The 20,750-nt window shown below is 44.9% G+C and overlaps 1 protein-coding gene across 2 annotated transcripts in view; it reads right to left on the reverse strand.

The window, feature by feature from the left end:
- The window catches only part of mrpl1 (mitochondrial ribosomal protein L1), a 33,533-nt gene extending 12,797 nt beyond the window's left edge, over window positions 1-20,736 (reverse strand). Inside the window, exons 1-6 of one of the 2 annotated variants that reach the window (XM_052460932.1) lie at window positions 20,574-20,736; window positions 10,175-10,283; window positions 7,615-7,882; window positions 2,563-2,646; window positions 1,302-1,373; window positions 995-1,106 (exon numbers count right to left, since the gene is read on the reverse strand). In XM_052460932.1, coding sequence (XP_052316892.1) covers window positions 995-1,106; window positions 1,302-1,373; window positions 2,563-2,646; window positions 7,615-7,882; window positions 10,175-10,283; window positions 20,574-20,601 — 673 coding nt within the window. In that variant the 5' untranslated portion in view covers window positions 20,602-20,736. Of the gene's footprint in view, window positions 1-994; window positions 1,107-1,301; window positions 1,374-2,562; window positions 2,647-7,614; window positions 7,883-10,174; window positions 10,284-20,206; window positions 20,256-20,573 lie in introns of those variants that run through there. The other variant, XM_052460931.1, reaches the window with a different exon arrangement.
- Between the last annotated feature and the right edge of the window lie 14 nt (window positions 20,737-20,750).

The raw sequence follows: 20,750 nt of genomic DNA on the forward strand, positions 1-20,750 counted from the left end.
GAGAGAGAGAGAGAGGTCAGAGAGAGAGAGAGAGAGAGAGACAGAGAGAGAGAGAGACAGAGAGAGAGAGAGACAGAGAGAGGTCAGAGACAGAGAGAGAGAGACAGAGAGAGAGAGACAGAGAGAGAGAGACAGAGAGACAGAGAGAGAGAGACAGAGAGAACAGAGAGAGACAGAGAGAGAGAGAGATAGACAGAGAGAGAGACAGAGAGACAGAGACAGAGAGACAGAGAGAGAGAGACAGAGAGAGAGAAACAGAGACAGAGAGAGAGAGACAGAGAGAGAGACAGAGAGAGCGAGAGAGAGAGACAGAGAGAGATGACAGACAGAGAGAGAGAGAGACAGAGAGAGAGAGAGACAGAGAGAGAGAGACAGAGAGAGCGAGACAGAGAGACAGAGAGAGAGAGACAGAGAGAGAGACAGAGAGAGAGACAGAGAGAGACAGAGAGACAGAGAGAGAGAGACAGAGAGAGACAGAGAGACAGAGAGAGAAATATGGTTGTCATGTACTCGTAACTTCTACATCTCCGAGCCTGGTTCGTCAAGTAAAGCTGGGGGGCTTAAAAACAGAAAATACAGACCACTTACCCGCAGGCATTTTGTTGACAGCGTTCATTACGATAAGTACGTTAGCCTATTCTAGAGAAATGTGTTCGATTTAAAAACATTTTTGCTGACATGAATGATATTTAAGGATGGCTACAACCATCAAACTAGCAGTGGTTCATAGGATAATAAAATAACTGTGGTACAAATGAATGTTAGAAAATAAAATGTATCATTGAAATTGCATCGATTCAGGCAATTTGTTACAGTATGGATTTTTGTTAATATTTCCTCTACGTTTCTTTCTTCCAGGGAATTTCTTTGCCACTGTGCTGATTGCTCTTTGGCGGATTTAAGGCGGGTTACTGTAAAGGACTTTTGTAAAGAGGACTATATACGCAAATACAATTTGATTGATTGGTTGGTTGGTTACTGGAGTGTGACCTACCTCTCTTGTTCTTCGGGAACTTCTTGCGCAGTTTGTTCTTCAGCGGCAGTAGTTTGGAGATCATGTCTGGGACCGCTACGTAGAAATCTGCATCCACTTCATCATCTAAGATCTACAATCATTAAGGACAACGGGTTGAGACATTAACTAAAACTAATGTGTGTGTAGGGGGTGGGGGGGGGGGGCAGAGAGAGAGAGAGACACAGAGAGAGAGAGAGAGAGACAGAGACACACAGAGAAAGACAGACAGACAGAGACACACAGAGACAGAGACACAGAGAGAGAGACAGAGACTTGTGAAACTCACTTTCTGCACAAGGTCGGCCCCTCCCACAAAGGCAGCTCCGTTCTCCTGGGCTACTTTAACTTGATCAGGATTCTGTACAGAAATAGACATAATGGATACAGTGTCATTTATTTTCACAGTAATATCATATGAGCACAATGCATGGGACCTATCCTGACATGGGGGGGGGGGGGTCTATGAAGGTAACTCCCAATCACAGTTGATTCGTGATGTGCGCAGGATACAGCTGCTGTAAACAGCACCGTGAAGTGCAAGTGTCATGGAACGTTACGTTAAGTGTGTTTATTTTAACTAAGAATTCACCCTCTGTATAATAAATGATAGAGATGTAATATGTAATTTAGCAGATATTCACCCTCTGTATAATAAATGATATAAATATAATATGTAATTTAGCAGATATTCACCCTCTGTATAATAAATGATAGAGATGTAATATGTAATTTAGCAGATATTCACCCTCTGTATAATAAATTATAGAGATGTAATATGTAATTTAGCAGATATTCACCCTCTGTATAATAAATTATAGAGATGTAATATGTAATTTAGCAGATATTCACCCTCTGTATAATAAATGATAGAGATGTAATATGTCATTTAGCAGAGGCTTACAGTAAAGTGAATGCATACATGTTTTGTTTGCGCAATGCGGGATTTGAACCCACGACCTTGATGTTGCTAGCGATACTTCCTTACTGTGGCACACAGAGGAGCCTCGAAGCCTCTTTTTACTGAAACATGCTAGTTGACATACAGAAACATGCTAGTTGACATACAGAAACATGCTAGTTGACATACAGAAACATGCTAGTTGACATACAGAAACATGCTAGTTGACATACAGAAACATGCTAGTTGACATACAGAAACATGCTAGTTGACATACAGAAACATGCTAGTTGACATACAGAAACATGCTAGTTGACATACAGAAACATGCTAGTTGACATACAGAAACATGCTAGTTGACATACAGAAACATGCTAGTTGACATACAGAAACATGCTAGTTGACATACAGAAACATGCTAGTTGACATACAGATCGTGTATTTTCATAAATCACCGCCAGCTCAACAAAAAATAATTTCAATAGAATAACGGATTAAAAAAAAATATATTTTTTTTAAATGACTTTAGGAGGAACTCAGCAATGACCGTCAATGAAGACACAGTAGATTTATCAATTTAATATGTATTTAGTTAGGACGAAAGGGGGATGATCAAGTATAAACAGTAGTTGATAGTCAGATAATCTACCTCTGTGAAAACCGCAACTTTGTTGACTTCTGTCTTGAACGGATGAGGCAAATGAACCGTGCTGACAAAGGGATCCACTTTTTTCTGCAAGAGAAGATTCAAACCAAGCAAGTAAATATACATCTTCAAAAATACATCTTTGTGCAGCTGTGAACTCAGTCTACATTTTAAAAAAAAACAATATGCGCGGAACAGATGAAGAAATCTGGATTTGACTAAACAATATTTACCTTCCTAGACTTCCATGACATAGGTCACCATGACAACACAAAGTGTACTTCCCAAACGGCACACCAGCCAGTACGTAGTGCACTACTTTTGAACAGATTCTTTAGGGCTCTGGTGAAAGTAGTGCACTATATAGGGAACAGGGTGACATAGGGCTCTGGTGAAAGTAGTGCACTATATAGGGAACAGGGTGCCATAGGGCCCTGGTGAAAGTAGGTCACTATATAGGGAACAGGGTGACATAGGGCTCTGGTGAAAGTAGGTCACTATATAGGGAACAGGGTGGCATAGGGCCCTGGTCTAAAGTAATAATAATAATAATAATAATAATAATAATATAATAATATATGCCATTTAGCAGACGCTTTTATCCAAAGCGACTTACAGTCATGTGTGCATACATTCTACGTATGGGTGGTCCCGGGGATCGAACCCACTACCCTGGCGTTACAAGCGCCATGCTCTACCAACTGAGCTACAAAATCTGCAAAGTAGTGCACTATATAGGGAACAGGGTGGCATAGGACTCTGGTCAAAAGTAGTGCACTATATAGGGAACAGGGTGGCATAGAGCCCTGGTCTAAAGTAGTGCACTATATAGGGAACAGGGTGGCATAGGACTCTGGTCAAAAGTAGTGCACTATATAGGGAACAGGGTGGCATTTGAGACACAACCCAACCCAAAATTGGGTTTCACTTTAATTGGGTTTCGTTTGAACTTTCCTCCCTGTTAAAATGTTTTATCTTAGTTCCGGGGGCTCTGGATGTATTCTGCATTTCAATCTATGATTGTTACACACATTTTTTTAAACTTTTGTATTAATGATACAGTACTGTGAGGAAGTACGTACAACCCCTGAAAAGTTAATAAAATACACATTTTGGACATTAGGATATGTGATCTTCATTTCAACACTGACAGAGAAAGGTACCCTGAATACAACAAATAACACTCAAATTATATTTGCAACCATTTATCTAACAAAATTTTACAGAAATTAAATGTCCTTGTGCAGAAAAAAATGAGTACAACCCACTTCAATAGCTTGTGTTGCCCCAGAAACCACTTCAATAGCTTGTGTTGCCCCAGAAACCACTTCAATAGCTTGTGTTGCCCCAGAAACCACTTCAATAGCTTGTGTTGCCCCAGAAACCACTTCAATAGCTTGTGTTGCCCCCAGAAACCACTTCAATAGCTTGTGTTGCCCCCAGAAACCACTTCAATAGCTTGTGTTGCCCCAGAAACCACTTCAATAGCTTGTGTTGCCCCAGAAACCACTTCAATAGCTTGTGTTGCCCCAGAAACCACTTCAATAGCTTGTGTTGCCCCAGAAACCACTTCAATAGCTTGTGTTGCCCCAGAAACCACTTCAATAGCTTGTGTTGCCCCAGAAACCACTTCAATAGCTTGTGTTGCCCCAGAAACCACTTCAATAGCTTGTGTTGCCCCAGAAACCACTTCAATAGCTTGTGTTGCCCCAGAAACCACTTCAATAGCTTGTGTTGCCCCAGAAACCACTTCAATAGCTTGTGTTGCCCCTAGAAACCACTTCAATAGCTTGTGTTGCCCCCAGAAACCACTTCAATAGCTTGTGTTGCCCCAGAAACCACTTCAATAGCTTGTGTTGCCCCAGAAACCACTTCAATAGCTTGTGTTGCCCCAGAAACCACTTCAATAGCTTGTGTTGCCCCAGAAACCACTTCAATAGCTTGTGTTCCCCTAGAAACCACTTCAATAGCTTGTGTTGCCCCAGAAACCACTTCAATAGCTTGTGTTGCCCCAGAAACCACTTCAATAGCTTGTGTTGCCCCAGAAACCACTTCAATAGCTTGTGTTGCCCCAGAAACCACTTCAATAGCTTGTGTTGCCCCCAGAAACCACTTCAATAGCTTGTGTTGCCTCCAGAAACCACTTCAATAGCTTGTGTTGCCCCAGAAACCACTTCAATAGCTTGTGTTGCCCCAGAAACCACTTCAATAGCTTGTGTTGCCCCAGAAACCACTTCAATAGCTTGTGTTGCCCCAGAAACCACTTCAATAGCTTGTGTTGCCCCAGAAACCACTTCAATAGCTTGTGTTGCCCCAGAAACCACTTCAATAGCTTGTGTTGCCCCAGAAACCACTTCAATAGCTTGTGTTGCCCCCAGAAACCACTTCAATAGCTTGTGTTGCCCCCAGAAACCACTTCAATAGCTTGTGTTGCCTCCAGAAACCACTTCAATAGCTTGTGTTGCCCCAGAAACCACTTCAATAGCTTGTGTTGCCCCCAGAAACCACTTCAATAGCTTGTGTTGCCCCAGAAACCACTTCAATAGCTTGTGTTGCCCCAGAAACCACTTCAATAGCTTGTGTTGCCCCAGAAACCACTTCAATAGCTTGTGTTGCCCCAGAAACCACTTCAATAGCTTGTGTTGCCCCAGAAACCACTTCAATAGCTTGTGTTGCCCCAGAAACCACTTCAATAGCTTGTGTTGCCCCCAGAAATCACTTCATGTAGGCGTTTCTTGTGACTATCAGTCGACTGGGAGGAGTTTTTGTTCACTCTTGCATGTAGGGCCGCTTCATGTCTCCCTCAGCATTTCTACAGGATCAACACCTGGGCGTTGACTCCATAACCCTCCATTTCTACAGGATCAACACCTGGGCTTTGACTCCATAACCCTCCATTTCTACAGGATCAACACCTGGGCTTTGACTCCATAACCCTCCATTTCTACAGGATCAACACCTGGGCTTTGACTCCATAACCCTCAGCATTTCTACAGGATCAACACCTGGGCTTTGACTCCATAACCCTCCATTTCTACAGGATCAACACTGGGCTTTGACTCCATAACCCTCCATTTCTACAGGATCAACACCTGGGCTTTGACTCCATATAACCCTCAGCATTTCTACAGGATCAACACCTGGGCATTGACTCCATAACCCTCAGCATTTCTACAGGATCAACACCTGGGCATTGACTCCATAACCCTCAGCATTTCTACAGGATCAACACCTGGGCTTTGACTCCATAACCCTCAGCATTTCTACAGGATCAACACCTGGGCTTTGACTCCATAACCCTCAGCCTTTCTACAGGATCAACACCTGGGCTTTGACTCCATAACCCTCAGCATTTCTACAGGATCAACACCTGGGCTTTTGACTCCATAACCCTACATTTCTACAAGTCTTCACATCTTCAGTCTTGATCTGCTACACGGAGCGGCAGGGTAGCCTAGTTGTTAGAGTGTAGAGGCGGCAGGGTAGCCTAGTTGTTAGAGTGTAGAGGCGGCAGGGTAGCCTAGTTGTTAGAGTGTAGAGGCGGCAGGGTAGCCTAGTTGTTAGAGTGGAGAGGCGGCAGGGTAGCCTAGTTGTTAGAGTGGAGAGGCGGCAGGGTAGCCTAGTGGTTAGAGTGTAGAGGCGGCAGGGTAGCCTAGTTGTTAGAGTGGAGAGGCGGCAGGGTAGCCTAGTTGTTAGAGTGGAGAGGCGGCAGGGTAGCCTAGTGGTTAGAGTGGAGAGGCGGCAGGGTAGCCTAGTGGTTAGAGTGGAGAGGCGGCGGGGTAGCCTAGTTGTTAGAGTGGAGAGGCGGCGGGGTAGCCTAGTTGTTAGAGTGTAGAGGCGGCGGGGTAGCCTAGTTGTTAGAGTGGAGAGGCGGCGGGGTAGCCTAGTTGTTAGAGTGTAGAGGCGGCAGGGTAGCCTAGTGGTTAGAGTGTAGAGGCGGCAGGGTAGCCTAGTTGTTAGAGTGGAGAGGCGGCAGGGTAGCCTAGTTGTTAGAGTGGAGAGGCGGCAGGGTAGCCTAGTTGTTAGAGTGGAGAGGCGGCAGGGTAGCCTAGTTGTTAGAGTGTAGAGGCGGCAGGGTAGCCTAGTTGTTAGAGTGGAGAGGCGGCGGGGTAGCCTAGTTGTTAGAGTGGAGAGGCGGCGGGGTAGCCTAGTTGTTAGAGTGTAGAGGCGGCAGGGTAGCCTAGTTGTTAGAGTGGAGAGGCGGCGGGGTAGCCTAGTTGTTAGAGTGTAGAGGCGGCAGGGTAGCCTAGTGGTTACAGTGTAGAGGCGGCAGGGTAGCCTAGTTGTTAGAGTGTGGAGGCGGCAGGGTAGCCTAGTTGTTAGAGTGGAGAGGCGGCAAGGTAGCCTAGTTGTTAGAGTGTAGAGGCGGCAGGGTAGCCTAGTTGTTAGAGTGTAGAGGCGGCAGGGTAGCCTAGTTGTTAGAGTGTAGAGGCGGCAGGGTAGCCTAGTTGTTAGAGTGTAGAGGCGGCAGGGTAGCCTAGTTGTTAGAGTGGAGAGGCGGCGGGGTAGCCTAGTTGTTAGAGTGGAGAGGCGGCGGGGTAGCCTAGTTGTTAGAGTGGAGAGGCGGCAGGGTAGCCTAGTGGTTAGAGTGGAGAGGCGGCAGGGTAGCCTAGTTGTTAAGAGTGGAGAGGCGGCAGGGTAGCCTAGTTGTTAGAGTGGAGAGGCGGCAGGGTAGCCTAGTTGTTAGAGTGGAGAGGCGGCAGGGTAGCCTAGTTGTTAGAGTGGAGAGGCGGCAGGGTAGCCTAGTGGTTAGAGCTGCGGACTTCTAACTGGAAGGTTGAGAGTTCAAACCCCCGAGCGGACAAGGTACTAATCTGACGTTCTGCCCCTGAACAGGCTGTTAACCCACTGTTCCTAAGCCGTCATTGTAAATAATAATTTGTTCTTAACTGACTTGCCTAGGTAAACTAAAGGTAAACTAACTAACACTGTTCATGAACAGTTGCTCAAAAAGCGAGGTGACAGCATTTATTTTCTCCGAAGATAAGAACTAAAAATCTTCTTTTTTAAAATTTTTAAATATTTTTTTATATTTTTAAATCTGTTCTATTTTACCTTTTTCTCCAGCTTCATGTCCAACTTGAGGTTGATATAAACAGGCTGGTCCGTAGTTGTGTAGTCCAGCGTCTGGAAACCCTTCAGCATGTCCACGGCCACCGCGGTCTCGTACACCGGCTTGGGGTAGAACCTGGTCACGTACACGTCATCCACCGGCGCCCACGCGGTCAGCCCGTACGGTTTGTGACGACCTGTGTTGTCTATAGGCTTACGCTCTCTCTTCTCTTCTTTCTCTTTCTCATCTTTTTTGTCTTTTTTAAATATCCTGTAGAGAGAAAAATATGTTTTTATTAAATATGTTAATTTTGGTATATTGTGTGATGAATTATAATGTTTTATAAACAAGTTTTATTATTCTGTTTGAATTGTAATGTATAGTCGTGGCCAAAAGTTTTGAGAATGACACAAATATACATTTTCAGAGTCTGCTGCCTCAGTTTGTATAATGGCAATTTGCATATACTCCAGAATGTTATGAAGAATGATCAGATGTATTGCAAATAATTGCAAAGTCACTCTTTACCATGCAAATGAACTGAATCCCCAAAAAACATTTCAACTGCATTTCAGCCCTGTCACAAAAGGACCAGCTGACATCATGTCAGTGATTCTCTCCTTAACACAGGTGTGAGTGTTGACGTGGACAAGGCTGGAGATCACTCTGTCATGCTGATTGAGTTCGAATAACAGACTGGAAGCTTCTAAGGGAGGGTGGTGCTTGGAATCATTGTTCTTCCTCTGTCAACCATGGTTACCTGCAAGGAAACACGTGCCGTGTTGCTGTGAAGCCCTTTTTCATTGCTTTGCACAAAAAGGGCTTCACAGGCAAGGATATTGCTGCCAGTAAGATTGCACCTAAATCAACCATTTATCGGATCATCAAGAACTTCAAGAAGAGCGGTTCAATTGTTGTGAAGAAGGCTTCAGGGAGCCCAAGAAAGTCCAGCAAGCGCCAGGACCGTCTCCTAAAGTTGATTCAGCTGCGGGATCGGGGCACCACCAGTACAGAGCTTGCTCAGGAATGGCAGCAGGCAGGTGTGAGTGCATCTGCACACACAGTGAGGCAAAGACTTTTGTAGGATGGCCTGGTGTCAAGAAGGGCAGCAAAAAAGCCACTTCTCTCCAGGAAAAACATCAGGGACAGACTGATATTCTGCAAAAGGTACAGGGATTGGACTGCTGAGGACTGGGGTAAAGTCATTTTCTCTGATGAATCCCCATTTCCCATTGTTTGGAACATCCGGGAAAAAGCTTGTCCGGAGAAGACAAGGTGAGCGCTACCATCAGTCCTGTGTCATGCCAACAGCAAAGCATCCTGAGACCATTCATGTGTGGGGTTGCTTCTCAGCCAAGGGAGTGGGCTCACTCACAATTTTGCCTAAGAACACATCCATGAATAAAGAATGGTACCAACACATCCTCTGAGAGCAACATCTCCCCACCATCCATGAACAGTTTGGTGAGGAACAATGCCTTTTCCAGCATGATGGAGCACCTTGCCATAAGGCAAAAGTGATAACTAAGTTGCTCGGGGAACAAAACATTGATATTTTGGGTCAATGGCCAGGAAACTCCTCAGACCTTAATCCCATTGAGAACTTGTGGTCAATCCTCAAGAGGCGGGTGGACAAACAAAAACCCACAAATTCTGACAAACTCCAAGCATTGATTATGCAAGAATGGGCTGCCATCAGTCAGGATGTGGACCAGAAGTTAATTGACAGCATGCCAGGGCAGTTTGCAGAGGTCTTGAAAAAGAAGGGTCAACACTGCAAATATTGACTCTTTGCATCAACTTCATGTAATTGTCAATAAAAAGCCTTTGACACTTATGAAATGCTTGTAATTATACTTCAGTATTCCACAGTAACATCTGACAAAAATATCTAAAGACACTGAAGCAGCAAACTTTGTGGAAATAAATATGCGTAATTCTCAAAAATGTACACGACTGTATACAGGGTGCTCTTGTAAAAATAGATGTTTCATCTCAATGGACTCCCTGTAGAGATGAAATATGTTGTTTTTTTTTGTCTGATGGTGAATAATAATGTCTAAGATAAATGTATGCCTGCCTGTGTGTAAATGCTCATTCAGCAAACGGCACGTTTTATGTTCCACCTGACTCTGTGAACGGAGAACACGTGTGTGTGTGTGTGTGTGTGTGTGTGTGTGTGTGTGTGTGTGTGTGTGTGTGTGTGTGTGTGTGTGTGTGTGTGTGTGTGTGTGTGTGTGTGTGTGTGTGTGTGTGTGTGTGTGTGTGTGTGTGTGTGTGTGTGTGTGTGTGTGTGTGTGTGTGTGTGTGTGTGTGTGTGTGTGTGTGTGTGTGTGTGTGTGTGTGTGTGTGTGTGTGTGTGTGTGTGTGTGTGTGTGTGTGTGTGTGTGTGTGTGTGTGTGTGTGTGTGTGTGTGTGTGTGTGTGTGTGTGTGTGTGTGTGTGTGTGTGTGTGTGTGTGTGTGTGTGTGTGTGTGTGTGTGTGTGTGTGTGTGTGTGTGTGTGTGTGTGTGTGTGTGTGTGTGTGTGTGTGTGTGTGTGTGTGTGTGTGTGTGTGACTTACTTCGCGGCAGCATAGGTCCTAACAGGAAGATGTCTGAGTGCAACCGGAGAAACACTCCTATATGTTGGACCACCAGCCACCAGGAGATGTCTTTGGCCTCCTGCTAAAACTAAGAGAAAACCAACCACATAGCAAGTCAGCTTGATCATCACCACTAAATTCATTTTTCCAGAGGTGTAAAGTAACTAAGTTAAAATACTTTGAAGAACCAAGCTGGAATCCTTAAATGGTGAATCAACCACATTAAATTTACAAAGGAGTTAACAAAGGAGTTAACGCAGACAACAAACAGTTTTATTTCTCCCCCAGACATCGTATATAGACTTGTTTATACTGTATTATTGACTGTATGTTTGTTTTACTCCATGTGTAACTCTGTGTCGTATCTGTCGAACTGCTTTGCTTTATCTTGGCCAGGTCGCAATTGTAAATGAGAACTTGTTCTCAACTTGCCTACCTGGTTAAATAAAGGTGTTCTCAACTAGCCAACCTGGTTAAATAAAGGTGTTCTCCAACCTGGTTAAATAAAGGTGTTCTCAACTAGCCAACTGGTTAAATAAAGGTGTTCTCAACTAGCCTACCTGGTTAAATAAAGGTGTTCTCAACTAGCCTACCTGGTTAAAAAAAGGTGTTCTCAACTAGGCCTATGGCCTGGTTAAAACTATGCAGTTTTTTGTTTTTTTACGTGTTATTTCTTACATTAGTACCCCAGGTCATCTTAGGTTTCCATGTCGAGAAGAACTACTGAATAAAGATCAGTTCACCATCAGTACTATGTTTTCCGCCTCCTGTGTTCTGCCTTACAAACAGGACAACCGGAATGGTTAAATAAAGGTGTTTCTGGTCAGACTCCGAAAAAGGGCACATCGCGCACCTTCCCAGGCCAATGTCCAGTCTCTCGACAACAAGGTTGATGAAATCCGTGGCATTCCAGAGGGACATCAGAGACTGCAACGTTCTCTGCTTTACCATGGCTTAAAAGACGCTATAAGCCAGGTTTCTCCACGCATCGTCTCTCTGGTAAGAAGAGTGGCGGGGGCGTATGCCTCGTGACTAACGGGACATGGTGTGATGAAGGAAACATACAGGAACTCAAATCCTTCTGTTCACCTTTTAAATTCCTCACAATCAAATGTAGACCGCATTATCTTCCAAGAGAATTCTCTTCGATTATAATCACAGCCGTAGCAGACACATCGATGGCTCTGAACGAACTTTATTTAACTCTTTGCAAACTGGAAAACATTTATCCGGAGGCTGCATTCATTGTAGCTGGGGATTTTAACAAAGCCAATCTGAAAACAAGACTCCCTAAATTTTATCAGCATATCGTTCTCCTTGGATCATTGTTACTAACTTCCGCGACGCATATAAGGCCCTGACCACGTTTTGCTGATCCCTGCCTAAGGCAGAAATTAAAACAAGTTGAGGTCTCAACGCTGGTCAGACCAAGCCTACTGCTTCCATCACGTGGTTAAGATGGGAATATTGGTGTTCTCGGTGTGCTAGCCATACCTGGTTAAGCAACGATAAAAACATTTCCCTAACCAGAAACCGTGGATTGATGGCAGCATTCGTTGAAATAATCAGGTGTGTCTGGCAACATGACTGAATACAAACAGTGCAGCTATTCCTCCGCAAGGCTATTAAACAAGCTAAGTACAGAGACAAAGTGGAATTCAATTCAATGGCTCAGACACAAGAGGCATGTGGCAGGGTCTTAATCATACAAGATGAAATCCAGCCCAGTCACAGACCAGGATGTCTTGCTCCCAGGCAGACTAAATAACTTTTTGCCCGCTTTGAGGACAATACAGTGCCACCTGCAACGTTAAGCCGAGGTGAGTAAGACATTTAAACGTGTTCTCTGCAGGCCCACTAGCCTAGAGCATGCTGTTTACGGACATATTCAATCATCCCTATACCAGTCTGCTGTTCCCACATGCTTCAAGAGGGCCACCATTGTTCCTGTTCCCAAGAAAGCTAAGGTAACTGGCTTAAATTCCGTCATCATGAAGTGCTTTGAGAGACTAGTCAAGGACCATATCACCTCCACCCTACCTGCACCCTAGACCTGGTTAAAATAGGTCCACAGGTGCAATCTCAACCACACTGCACACTGCCCTAACCCACCTGGACAAGAGGAATAACTATGTGAGAATGCCATGGCTTTCAACACCATAGTACCCTCCAAGGTGTTGGGTCTCAACTGGGTAGCCTACCTGGTTAAATCTCCTCCCCGCTGAAACACGGGGGCCCCACAAGGGTGTTCTGAGCCCTCTCCTGTACTCCCTGTTCACAACTGCGTACGCACCTCAATCCAAGTGGGACAACACAACAGTGGTTAAATAAGGGAGGTGTTCAGGTAAATAACACACTAGTCAACAAAACTACCTGGTTAAAGTAAAGGGTGTTCTCACATCACAGACAAACTGAGCCTGACCTGGTTAAATAAAAGAAATTCGGTGTTCACAAACTTCTACAGATGCACAATCGAGCATCCTGGCGGGCTGTATCACCGCCTGGTTAAACCGTAAGGCTCTCCAGAGGGTAGTGAGGACTGCACAACGCATCACCGGGGGCAAAACTACCTGCCCTCCAGCCTACCTGTTACAGGAAGGCCATAAAGATCAAATCAACCACCCGAACCACTGCCTGTTCACCCCGGAAGGCGAGGTGGTTCAAAGCTGGGACCGAGAGACTGAAAAACAGCCTATCCTGGTTTAAACAGCCAAAGGTGTTCTGTCATTGACACTGACCCAACTCCAGCCATTTTAATAATGGGAATTGATGGGAATTATGTAAATATATCACTGCCACTTTAAACAATGCTTATAAATGTTAAAGGTGTTCATCATCGACTGCATCCTTATGTAACACATGTATCACTAGCCACTTTAACTATGCCACTTTGTTTACTTTGTCTACACACTCATCTCATATGTATATACTGTAATACCATCTACTGTATGTGTCTGTACCATCACTCATTCATATATCCTTATGCCTATCCTGGTTAAACAGTAGTTTTGGAATTGTTAGTTAGTTACTTGTTGGTTATCACTGCATTGTCGGAACTAGAAGCACAAGCATTTCGCTACCTGGTTAACAAATAAAATTGGTTTGATTTGATTTGAACTAGCCTACCTGGTTAAATAAAGGTGTTCTCAACTAGCCTACCTGGTTAAATAAAGGTGTTCTCAACTAGCCTACCTGGTTAAATAAAGGTGTTCTCAACTAGCCTACCTGGTTAAATAAAGGTGTTCTCAACTAGCCTACCTGGTTAAATAAAGGTGTTCTCAACTAGCCTACCTGGTTAAATAAAGGTGTTCTCAACTAGCCTACCTGGTTAAATAAAGGTGTTCTCAACTAGCCTACCTGGTTAAATAAAGGTGTTCTCAACTAGCCTACCTGGTTAAATAAAGGTGTTCTCTACTAGCCTACCTGGTTAAATAAAGGTGTTCTCAACTAGCCTACCTGGTTAAATAAAGGTGAAAAAAAAAAAAAAAAGACATCTAAGCACGATAAAAAGAGCACAATATGCACAGCAATGTCCCCCCACGCTGCAGGCCCTTCCTTTGTTGCTCGGCAACACAAACAATAACAACGGTGGTGGGGCAGCCAGTGGCGCCATTTTTCATAGACTGTGGATTCCATCTTTAGGTAGTATCTGTACTTCACCGTTAATATTTGACAACTTTTACGTCACCACATTCCTAAAGAAAATAATGTACTTTTTACTCCATACATTGTTACATTTCGAATGCTTAGAAGAAGGACAATGGTCCAATTGACACACTTATCAAAAGAACTTCCCTGGTCATCCCTACTACCTCTGATCTGGAGGACTCACTAAACAGAGAACATCCCTGGTCATCCCTACTACCTCTGATCTGGAGGACTCACTAAACAGAGAACATCCCTGGTCATCCCTACTACCTCTGATCTGGAGGACTCACTAAACAGAGAACATCCCTGGTCACCCCTACTACCTCTGATCTGGAGGACTCACTAAACAGAGAACATCCCTGGTCATCCCTACTACCTCTGATCTGGAGGACTCACTAAACAGAGAACATCCCTGGTCACCCCTACTGCCTCTGATCTGGAGGACTCACTAAACAGAGAACATCCCTGGTCATCCCTACTGCCTCTGATCTGGAGGACTCACTAAACATAGAACATCCCTGGTCATCCCTACTGCCTCTGATCTGGAGGACTCACTAAACAGAGAACATCCCTGGTCATCCCTACTGACTCTGATCTGGTGGAGTCACTAAACAGAGAACATCCCTGGTCATCCCTACTGCCTCTGATCTGGAGGACTCACGAAACAGAGAACATCCCTGGTCATCCCTACTGCCTCTGATCTGGTGGAGTCACTAAACAGAGAACATCCCTGGTCATCTACTGCCTCTGATCTGGAGGACTCACTAAACAGAGAACATCCCTGGTCATCCCTCCTGCCTCTGATCTGGTGGAGTCACTAAACAGAGAACATCCCTGGTCATCCCTACTGCCTCTGATCTGGAGGACTCACTAAACAGAGAACATCCCTGGTCATCCCTACTGCCTCTGATTTGGTGGACTCACTAAACAGAGAACATCCCTGGTCATCCCTACTGCCTCTGATCTGGTGGACTCACTAAACAGAGAACATCCCTGGTCATCCCTACTGCCTCTGATCTGGAGGACTCACTAAACAGAAATCATTTGTTGTAAATGTTTAAGTATGCCCCTGGCTATCCGCTAAACAAAAACAAGAATAGCATCTGGTATGTTTAAAATAAGGAATTTGAAACTATTTATACTTTTGATACTTAAGTACATTTAAAACCAAATACTTTTACTCTAGTAGTATTTCACTGGGTGACTTTCACTTGAGGGTAAATCAATTTCAAGTCAATAACTTTGACAGCACCTCTTATGGTTTGAAGGAAACCTTCCATTCATACAGTGCATTGGGAAAGTATTCAGACCCCTGTACTTTTTCCACATTTTGTTATGTTACAGCCTTATTCTAAAGTTGATCAAATCGTTTCAACTCTCAATCTACATACAATACCCCATAATGACAAAACAAAAACAGGTTTAGACATTTTTGCAAATGCATTAAAAATACTAAACTGAAATACAACATTTACATAAGTATTCAGACATGTACATACGTACTCAGACATTTACATACGTACTCAGACATTTACATAAGTACTTTATTCAGTAATTTGTTCAAGCAGCGATTACAGCATCAAGTCTTCTTGGGTATGATGTTAGAAGCTTGGCACACCTGTATTTGGGGAGTTTCTCCCATTCTTCTCTGCAGATCCTCTCAAGCTCTGTCAGGATGGGTGGGGAGCGTCGCTGCACAGCTATTTTCAGGTCTCTCCAAGGATGTTCAATCGGGTTAAAGTCCGGGTTCTGGCTGGGCCACTCAAGGACATTGAGACTTGTCCCGAAGCCACTCCTGCGTTGTCTTGGCTGTGTGCTCTCTCTGTACTTTTCTCCGTTCATCTTTCCCTCGATCCTGACTAGTCTCCCAGTCCCTGAGGCTGAAAAACATCCCCACAGCATGATGATGCTGCCACCATCATGCTTCACAGTAGGGATGGACCCAGGTTTCCTCCAGACATGATGCTGCCACCATCATGCTTCACAGTAGGGATGGACCCAGGTTTCCTCCAGACATGATGCTGCCACCACCATGCTTCACAGTAGGGATGGACCCAGGTTTCCTCCAGACATGATGCTGCCACCACCATGCTTCACAGTAGGGATGGACCCAGGTTTCCTCCAGACATGATGCTGCCACCACCATGCTTCACAGTAGGGATGGACCCAGGTTTCCTCCAGACATGATGCTGCCACCACCATGCTTCACAGTAGGGATGGACCCAGGTTTCCTCCAGACATGATGCTGGTGTCAGGTGTCCTCCAGATGTGACGCATGGCATTCAGGCAGAAGAGTTCAATCTTGGTTTCATCAGACCAGAGAATCTTGTTTGTCATGGTTAAAGTCCTTTAGGTGCCTTTTGTCCTTCTGGAAGATTCTCCCATCTCCACAGATGAACTCTGGATCTCTGTCAGAGTGACCATCGGGTTTTTGTTCACCTCCCTGACCAAGGAACTTCTCCCCCTATTGCTCAGTTTGGCCAGGCGGACAGCTCTAGGAAGAGTTTTGGTGGTTCCAAACTTCTTCCATTTAAGAATGATGGAGGCCACGGTGTTCTTGGGGGCTTTCGATGTTGCAGAAATTCTCTCTCGGACCTCTACGGACAATTCCTTCGACCTCATGACTTGGTTTTTGATCTAACATGCACTGTCAACTAGATGTCGACCGATTATGATTTTTCAACGCCAATGCCGATTATTGGAGGACCAAAAAAAGGCGATATCGATTAATCGGACGGTTTTTATTTATCTATTTGTAATAATGACAATTACAACAATACTGAATGAACACTTATTTTAACTTAATATAATTTACATTGACATTTAAGTCATTTAGCAGACGCTCTTATCAGGAGCGACTTACAAATAATACATCAATAAAATCAATTTAGCCTCAAATAAATAATGAAACATGTTCAATTTGGTTTAAATAATGCAAAAACAAAGTGTTGAAGAAGAAAGTAAAAGTGCAATATGTGCCATGTAAGAAAGCTAACGTTTCAGTTCCTTGCTCAGAACATGAGAACATATGAAAGCTGGTGGTTCCTTTTAACATGAGTCTTCAATATTCCCAGGTAAGAAGTTTTAGGTTGTAGTTATTACAGGAATTATAGGACTATTTCTCTCTATTCGATCTGTATTTCATATACCTTTGACTATTGGATGTTCTTAAGTATTAAGTATTGCCAGTGTAACAGTATAGCTTTCCAGGCAAGTCAGTTAAGAACAAATTCTTATTTTCAATGACGGCCTAGGAACAGTGGGTTAACTGCCTGTTCAGGGGCAGAACGACAGATTTGTACCTTGTCAGCTCGGGGGTTGCAACCTTCCGGTTACAAGTCCAATGCTCTAACCACTAGGCTACCCCTGCAGCTTGACTTTTTTTGTGGAAAAAGTCAAGGGGTCTGAATACTTTTCCAACGGAAAAAAGTCACACTGCCCCGAGCTGGAGATATCAGGTCAGTTACCTTCCCTGGTCGGTCAGTCAGTCAGCTGGAGATATCAGGTCAGTTACCTTCCCTGGTCAGCTGGAGATATCAGGTCAGTTACCTTCCCTGGTCAGCTGGAGATATCAGGTCAGTTACCTTCCCTGGTCAGCTGGAGATATCAGGTCAGTTACCTTCCCTAGTCAGCTGGAGATATCAGGTCAGTTACCTTCCCTGGTCAGCTGGAGATATCAGGTCAGTTACCTTCCCTAGTCAGCTGGAGATATCAGGTCAGTTACCTTCCCTAGTCAGCTGGAGATGTCAGGTCAGTTACCTTCCCTGGTCAGCAGTCAGCTGGAGATGTCAGGTCAGTTACCTTCCCTGGTCAGCTGGAGATATCAGGTCAGTTATCTTCCCTGGTCAGCTGGAGATATCAGGTCAGTTACCTTCCCTGGTCAGCTGGAGATATCAGGTCAGTTACCTTCCCTGGTCAGCTGGAGATATCAGGTCAGTTACCTTCCCTGGTCAGCTGGAGATATCAGGTCAGTTACCTTCCCTGGTCAGCAGTCAGCTGGAGATATCAGGTCAGTTACCTTCCCTGGTCAGCTGGAGATATCAGGTCAGTTACCTTCCCTGGTCAGCTGGAGATATCAGGTCAGTTACCTTCCCTGGTCAGCTGGAGATATCAGGTCAGTTACCTTCCTGGTCAGCTGGAGATATCAGGTCAGTTACCTTCCCTGGTCAGCTGGAGATATCAGGTCAGTTACCTTCCCTGGTCAGCTGGAGATATCAGGTCAGTTACCTTCCCTGGTCAGCTGGAGATATCAGGTCAGTTACCTTCCCTGGTCAGCTGGAGATATCAGGTCAGTTACCTTCCCTGGTCAGCTGGAGATATCAGGTCAGTTACCTTCCCTGGTCAGCTGGAGATATCAGGTCAGTTACCTTCCCTGGTCAGCTGGAGATATCAGGTCAGTTACCTTCCCTGGTCAGCTGGAGATATCAGGTCAGTTACCTTCCCTGGTCAGCTGGAGATATCAGGTCAGTTACCTTCCCTGGTCAGCTGGAGATATCAGGTCAGTTACCTTCCCTGGTCAGCTGGAGATACCAGGTCAGTTACCTTCCCTGGTCAGCTGGAGATATCAGGTCAGTTACCTTCCCTGGTCAGCTGGAGATATCAGGTCAGTTACCTTCCCTGGTCAGCTGGAGATATCAGGTCAGTTACCTTCCCTGGTCAGCTGGAGATATCAGGTCAGTTACCTTCCCTGGTCAGCTGGAGAAATCAGGTCAGTTACCTTCCCTGGTCAGCTGGAGATATCAGGTCAGTTACCTTCCCTGGTCAGCTGGAGATATCAGGTCAATTACCTTCCCTGGTCAGTCAGTCAGCTGGAGATATCAGGTCAGTTACCTTCCCTGGTCAGCTGGAGATATCAGGTCAGTTTCCTTCCCTGGTCAGCAGTCAGCTGGAGATATCAGGTCAGTTACCTTCCCTGGTCAGCAGTCAGCTGGAGATATCAGGTCAGTTACCTTCCCTGGTCAGTTGGAGATATCAGGTCAGTTACCTTCCCTGGTCAGTTGGAGATATCAGGTCAGTTACCTTCCCTGGTCAGCTGGAGATATCAGGTCAGTTACCTTCCCTGGTCAGCTGGAGATATCAGGTCAGTTACCTTCCCTGGTCAGCTGGAGATATCAGGTCAGTTACCTTCCCTGGTCAGCTGGAGATATCAGGTCAGTTACCTTCCCTAGTCAGCTGGAGATATCAGGTCAGTTACCTTCCCTGATCAACCAGTCAGCTGGAGATATCAGGTCAGTTACCTTCCCTAGTCAGCTGGAGATGTCAGGTCAGTTACCTTCCCTGGTCAGCAGTCAGCTGGAGATGTCAGGTCAGTTACCTTCCTGGTCAGTGGAGATATCAGGTCAGTTATCTTCCTGGTCAGCTGGAGATATCAGGTCAGTTACCTTCCCTGGTCAGCTGGAGATATCAGGTCAGTTACCTTCCCTGGTCAGCTGGAGATATCAGGTCAGTTACCTTCCCTGGTCAGCTGGAGATATCAGGTCAGTTACCTTCCCTGGTCAGCAGTCAGCTGGAGATATCAGGTCAGTTACCTTCCCTGGTCAGCTGGAGATATCAGGTCAGTTACCTTCCCTGGTCAGTCAGTCAGCTGGAGATATCAGGTCAGTTACCTTCCCTGGTCAGCTGGAGATATCAGGTCAGTTACCTTCCCTGGTCAGCTGGAGATATCAGGTCAGTTACCTTCCCTGGTCAGCTGGAGATATCAGGTCAGTTACCTTCCCTGGTCAGCTGGAGATATCAGGTCAGTTACCTTCCCTGGTCAGCTGGAGATATCAGGTCAGTTACCTTCCCTGGTCAGCTGGAGATATCAGGTCAGTTACCTTCCCTGGTCAGCTGGAGATATCAGGTCAGTTACCTTCCCTGGTCAGCTGGAGATATCAGGTCAGTTACCTTCCCTGGTCAGCTGGAGATATCAGGTCAGTTACCTTCCCTGGTCAGCTGGAGATATCAGGTCAGTTACCTTCCCTGGTCAACCAGTCAGCTGGAGATATCAGATCAGTTATCATCATCTTTACTTTTACTCAACTATGAACATTTAGTACCTTCTCCACCACTGGCCCTTTCAGCTGTCCAGTTAATTGTATGTTTTTCTAACCAGGCAATTAGTTAAGAACAAATTCTTATGTACAATGACGACATGCACTGGCCAAACCAGGACGACGCCGCCCGATGAGACCCCAAATCACGGCCGGTTGTGATACAGCCTTGATTGCTGATTGATTGTTTAAAGTATAGACGCATTTCACCCGACAATCTGTGAAGTTTAGCCAACTTAGAAACATGACATCAACATATCCAAAAGGTTTGCATAGTAACGTTAGGTGAAGAAGAAAAAATGACAGAAATCGTATTCAAAACAAGTCGTACTCGTAGATACAATGTCAGACATTGATTGTGTCATCACGCCCACCAGCATAGACACTGCTGGGCAGGTCAGTTAACCACACTAGAAAATGAGTTGGCGCACAGTGGCACATTTATGGACGCGATTTAAGCGTAAAAAACAACACAACTGGTTAGTTAATCAATACTTAATTAATTAATACTGGCGATAGTAGCTAAGACACTAGAACTTGCTACAAATCTAACATCGCTAATTAGCTACTGGCCCGAGTCGGCAGCTAAGAACTAAAGCCGACAATGTATTGGCAAGTTTTGATATATGTCGATATTTTATTGTAATAGGTGAATTGCATGAGAACAGACCAAAAAAAAAACAGTTTGTGGAACTGACCTTTTACAATCCTCGTGCAGGTTGCCATATTTGGTTTCTACGGGTGTCCTTCATTCAATTCGTCTCGTTCAGAAACAACGGAAGGTAACTTTGGTTCCGAGGGGCACATATATGGCCCGTGCAATCTGGGATCTTTGGGACGTCCATACCCCCACGTTGAAGTTGGAATTCAAAAGG

This window comes from Oncorhynchus keta, chromosome 14 (assembly GCF_023373465.1).
Source record: "Oncorhynchus keta strain PuntledgeMale-10-30-2019 chromosome 14, Oket_V2, whole genome shotgun sequence".
Lineage (NCBI taxonomy): Eukaryota > Metazoa > Chordata > Actinopteri > Salmoniformes > Salmonidae > Oncorhynchus > Oncorhynchus keta.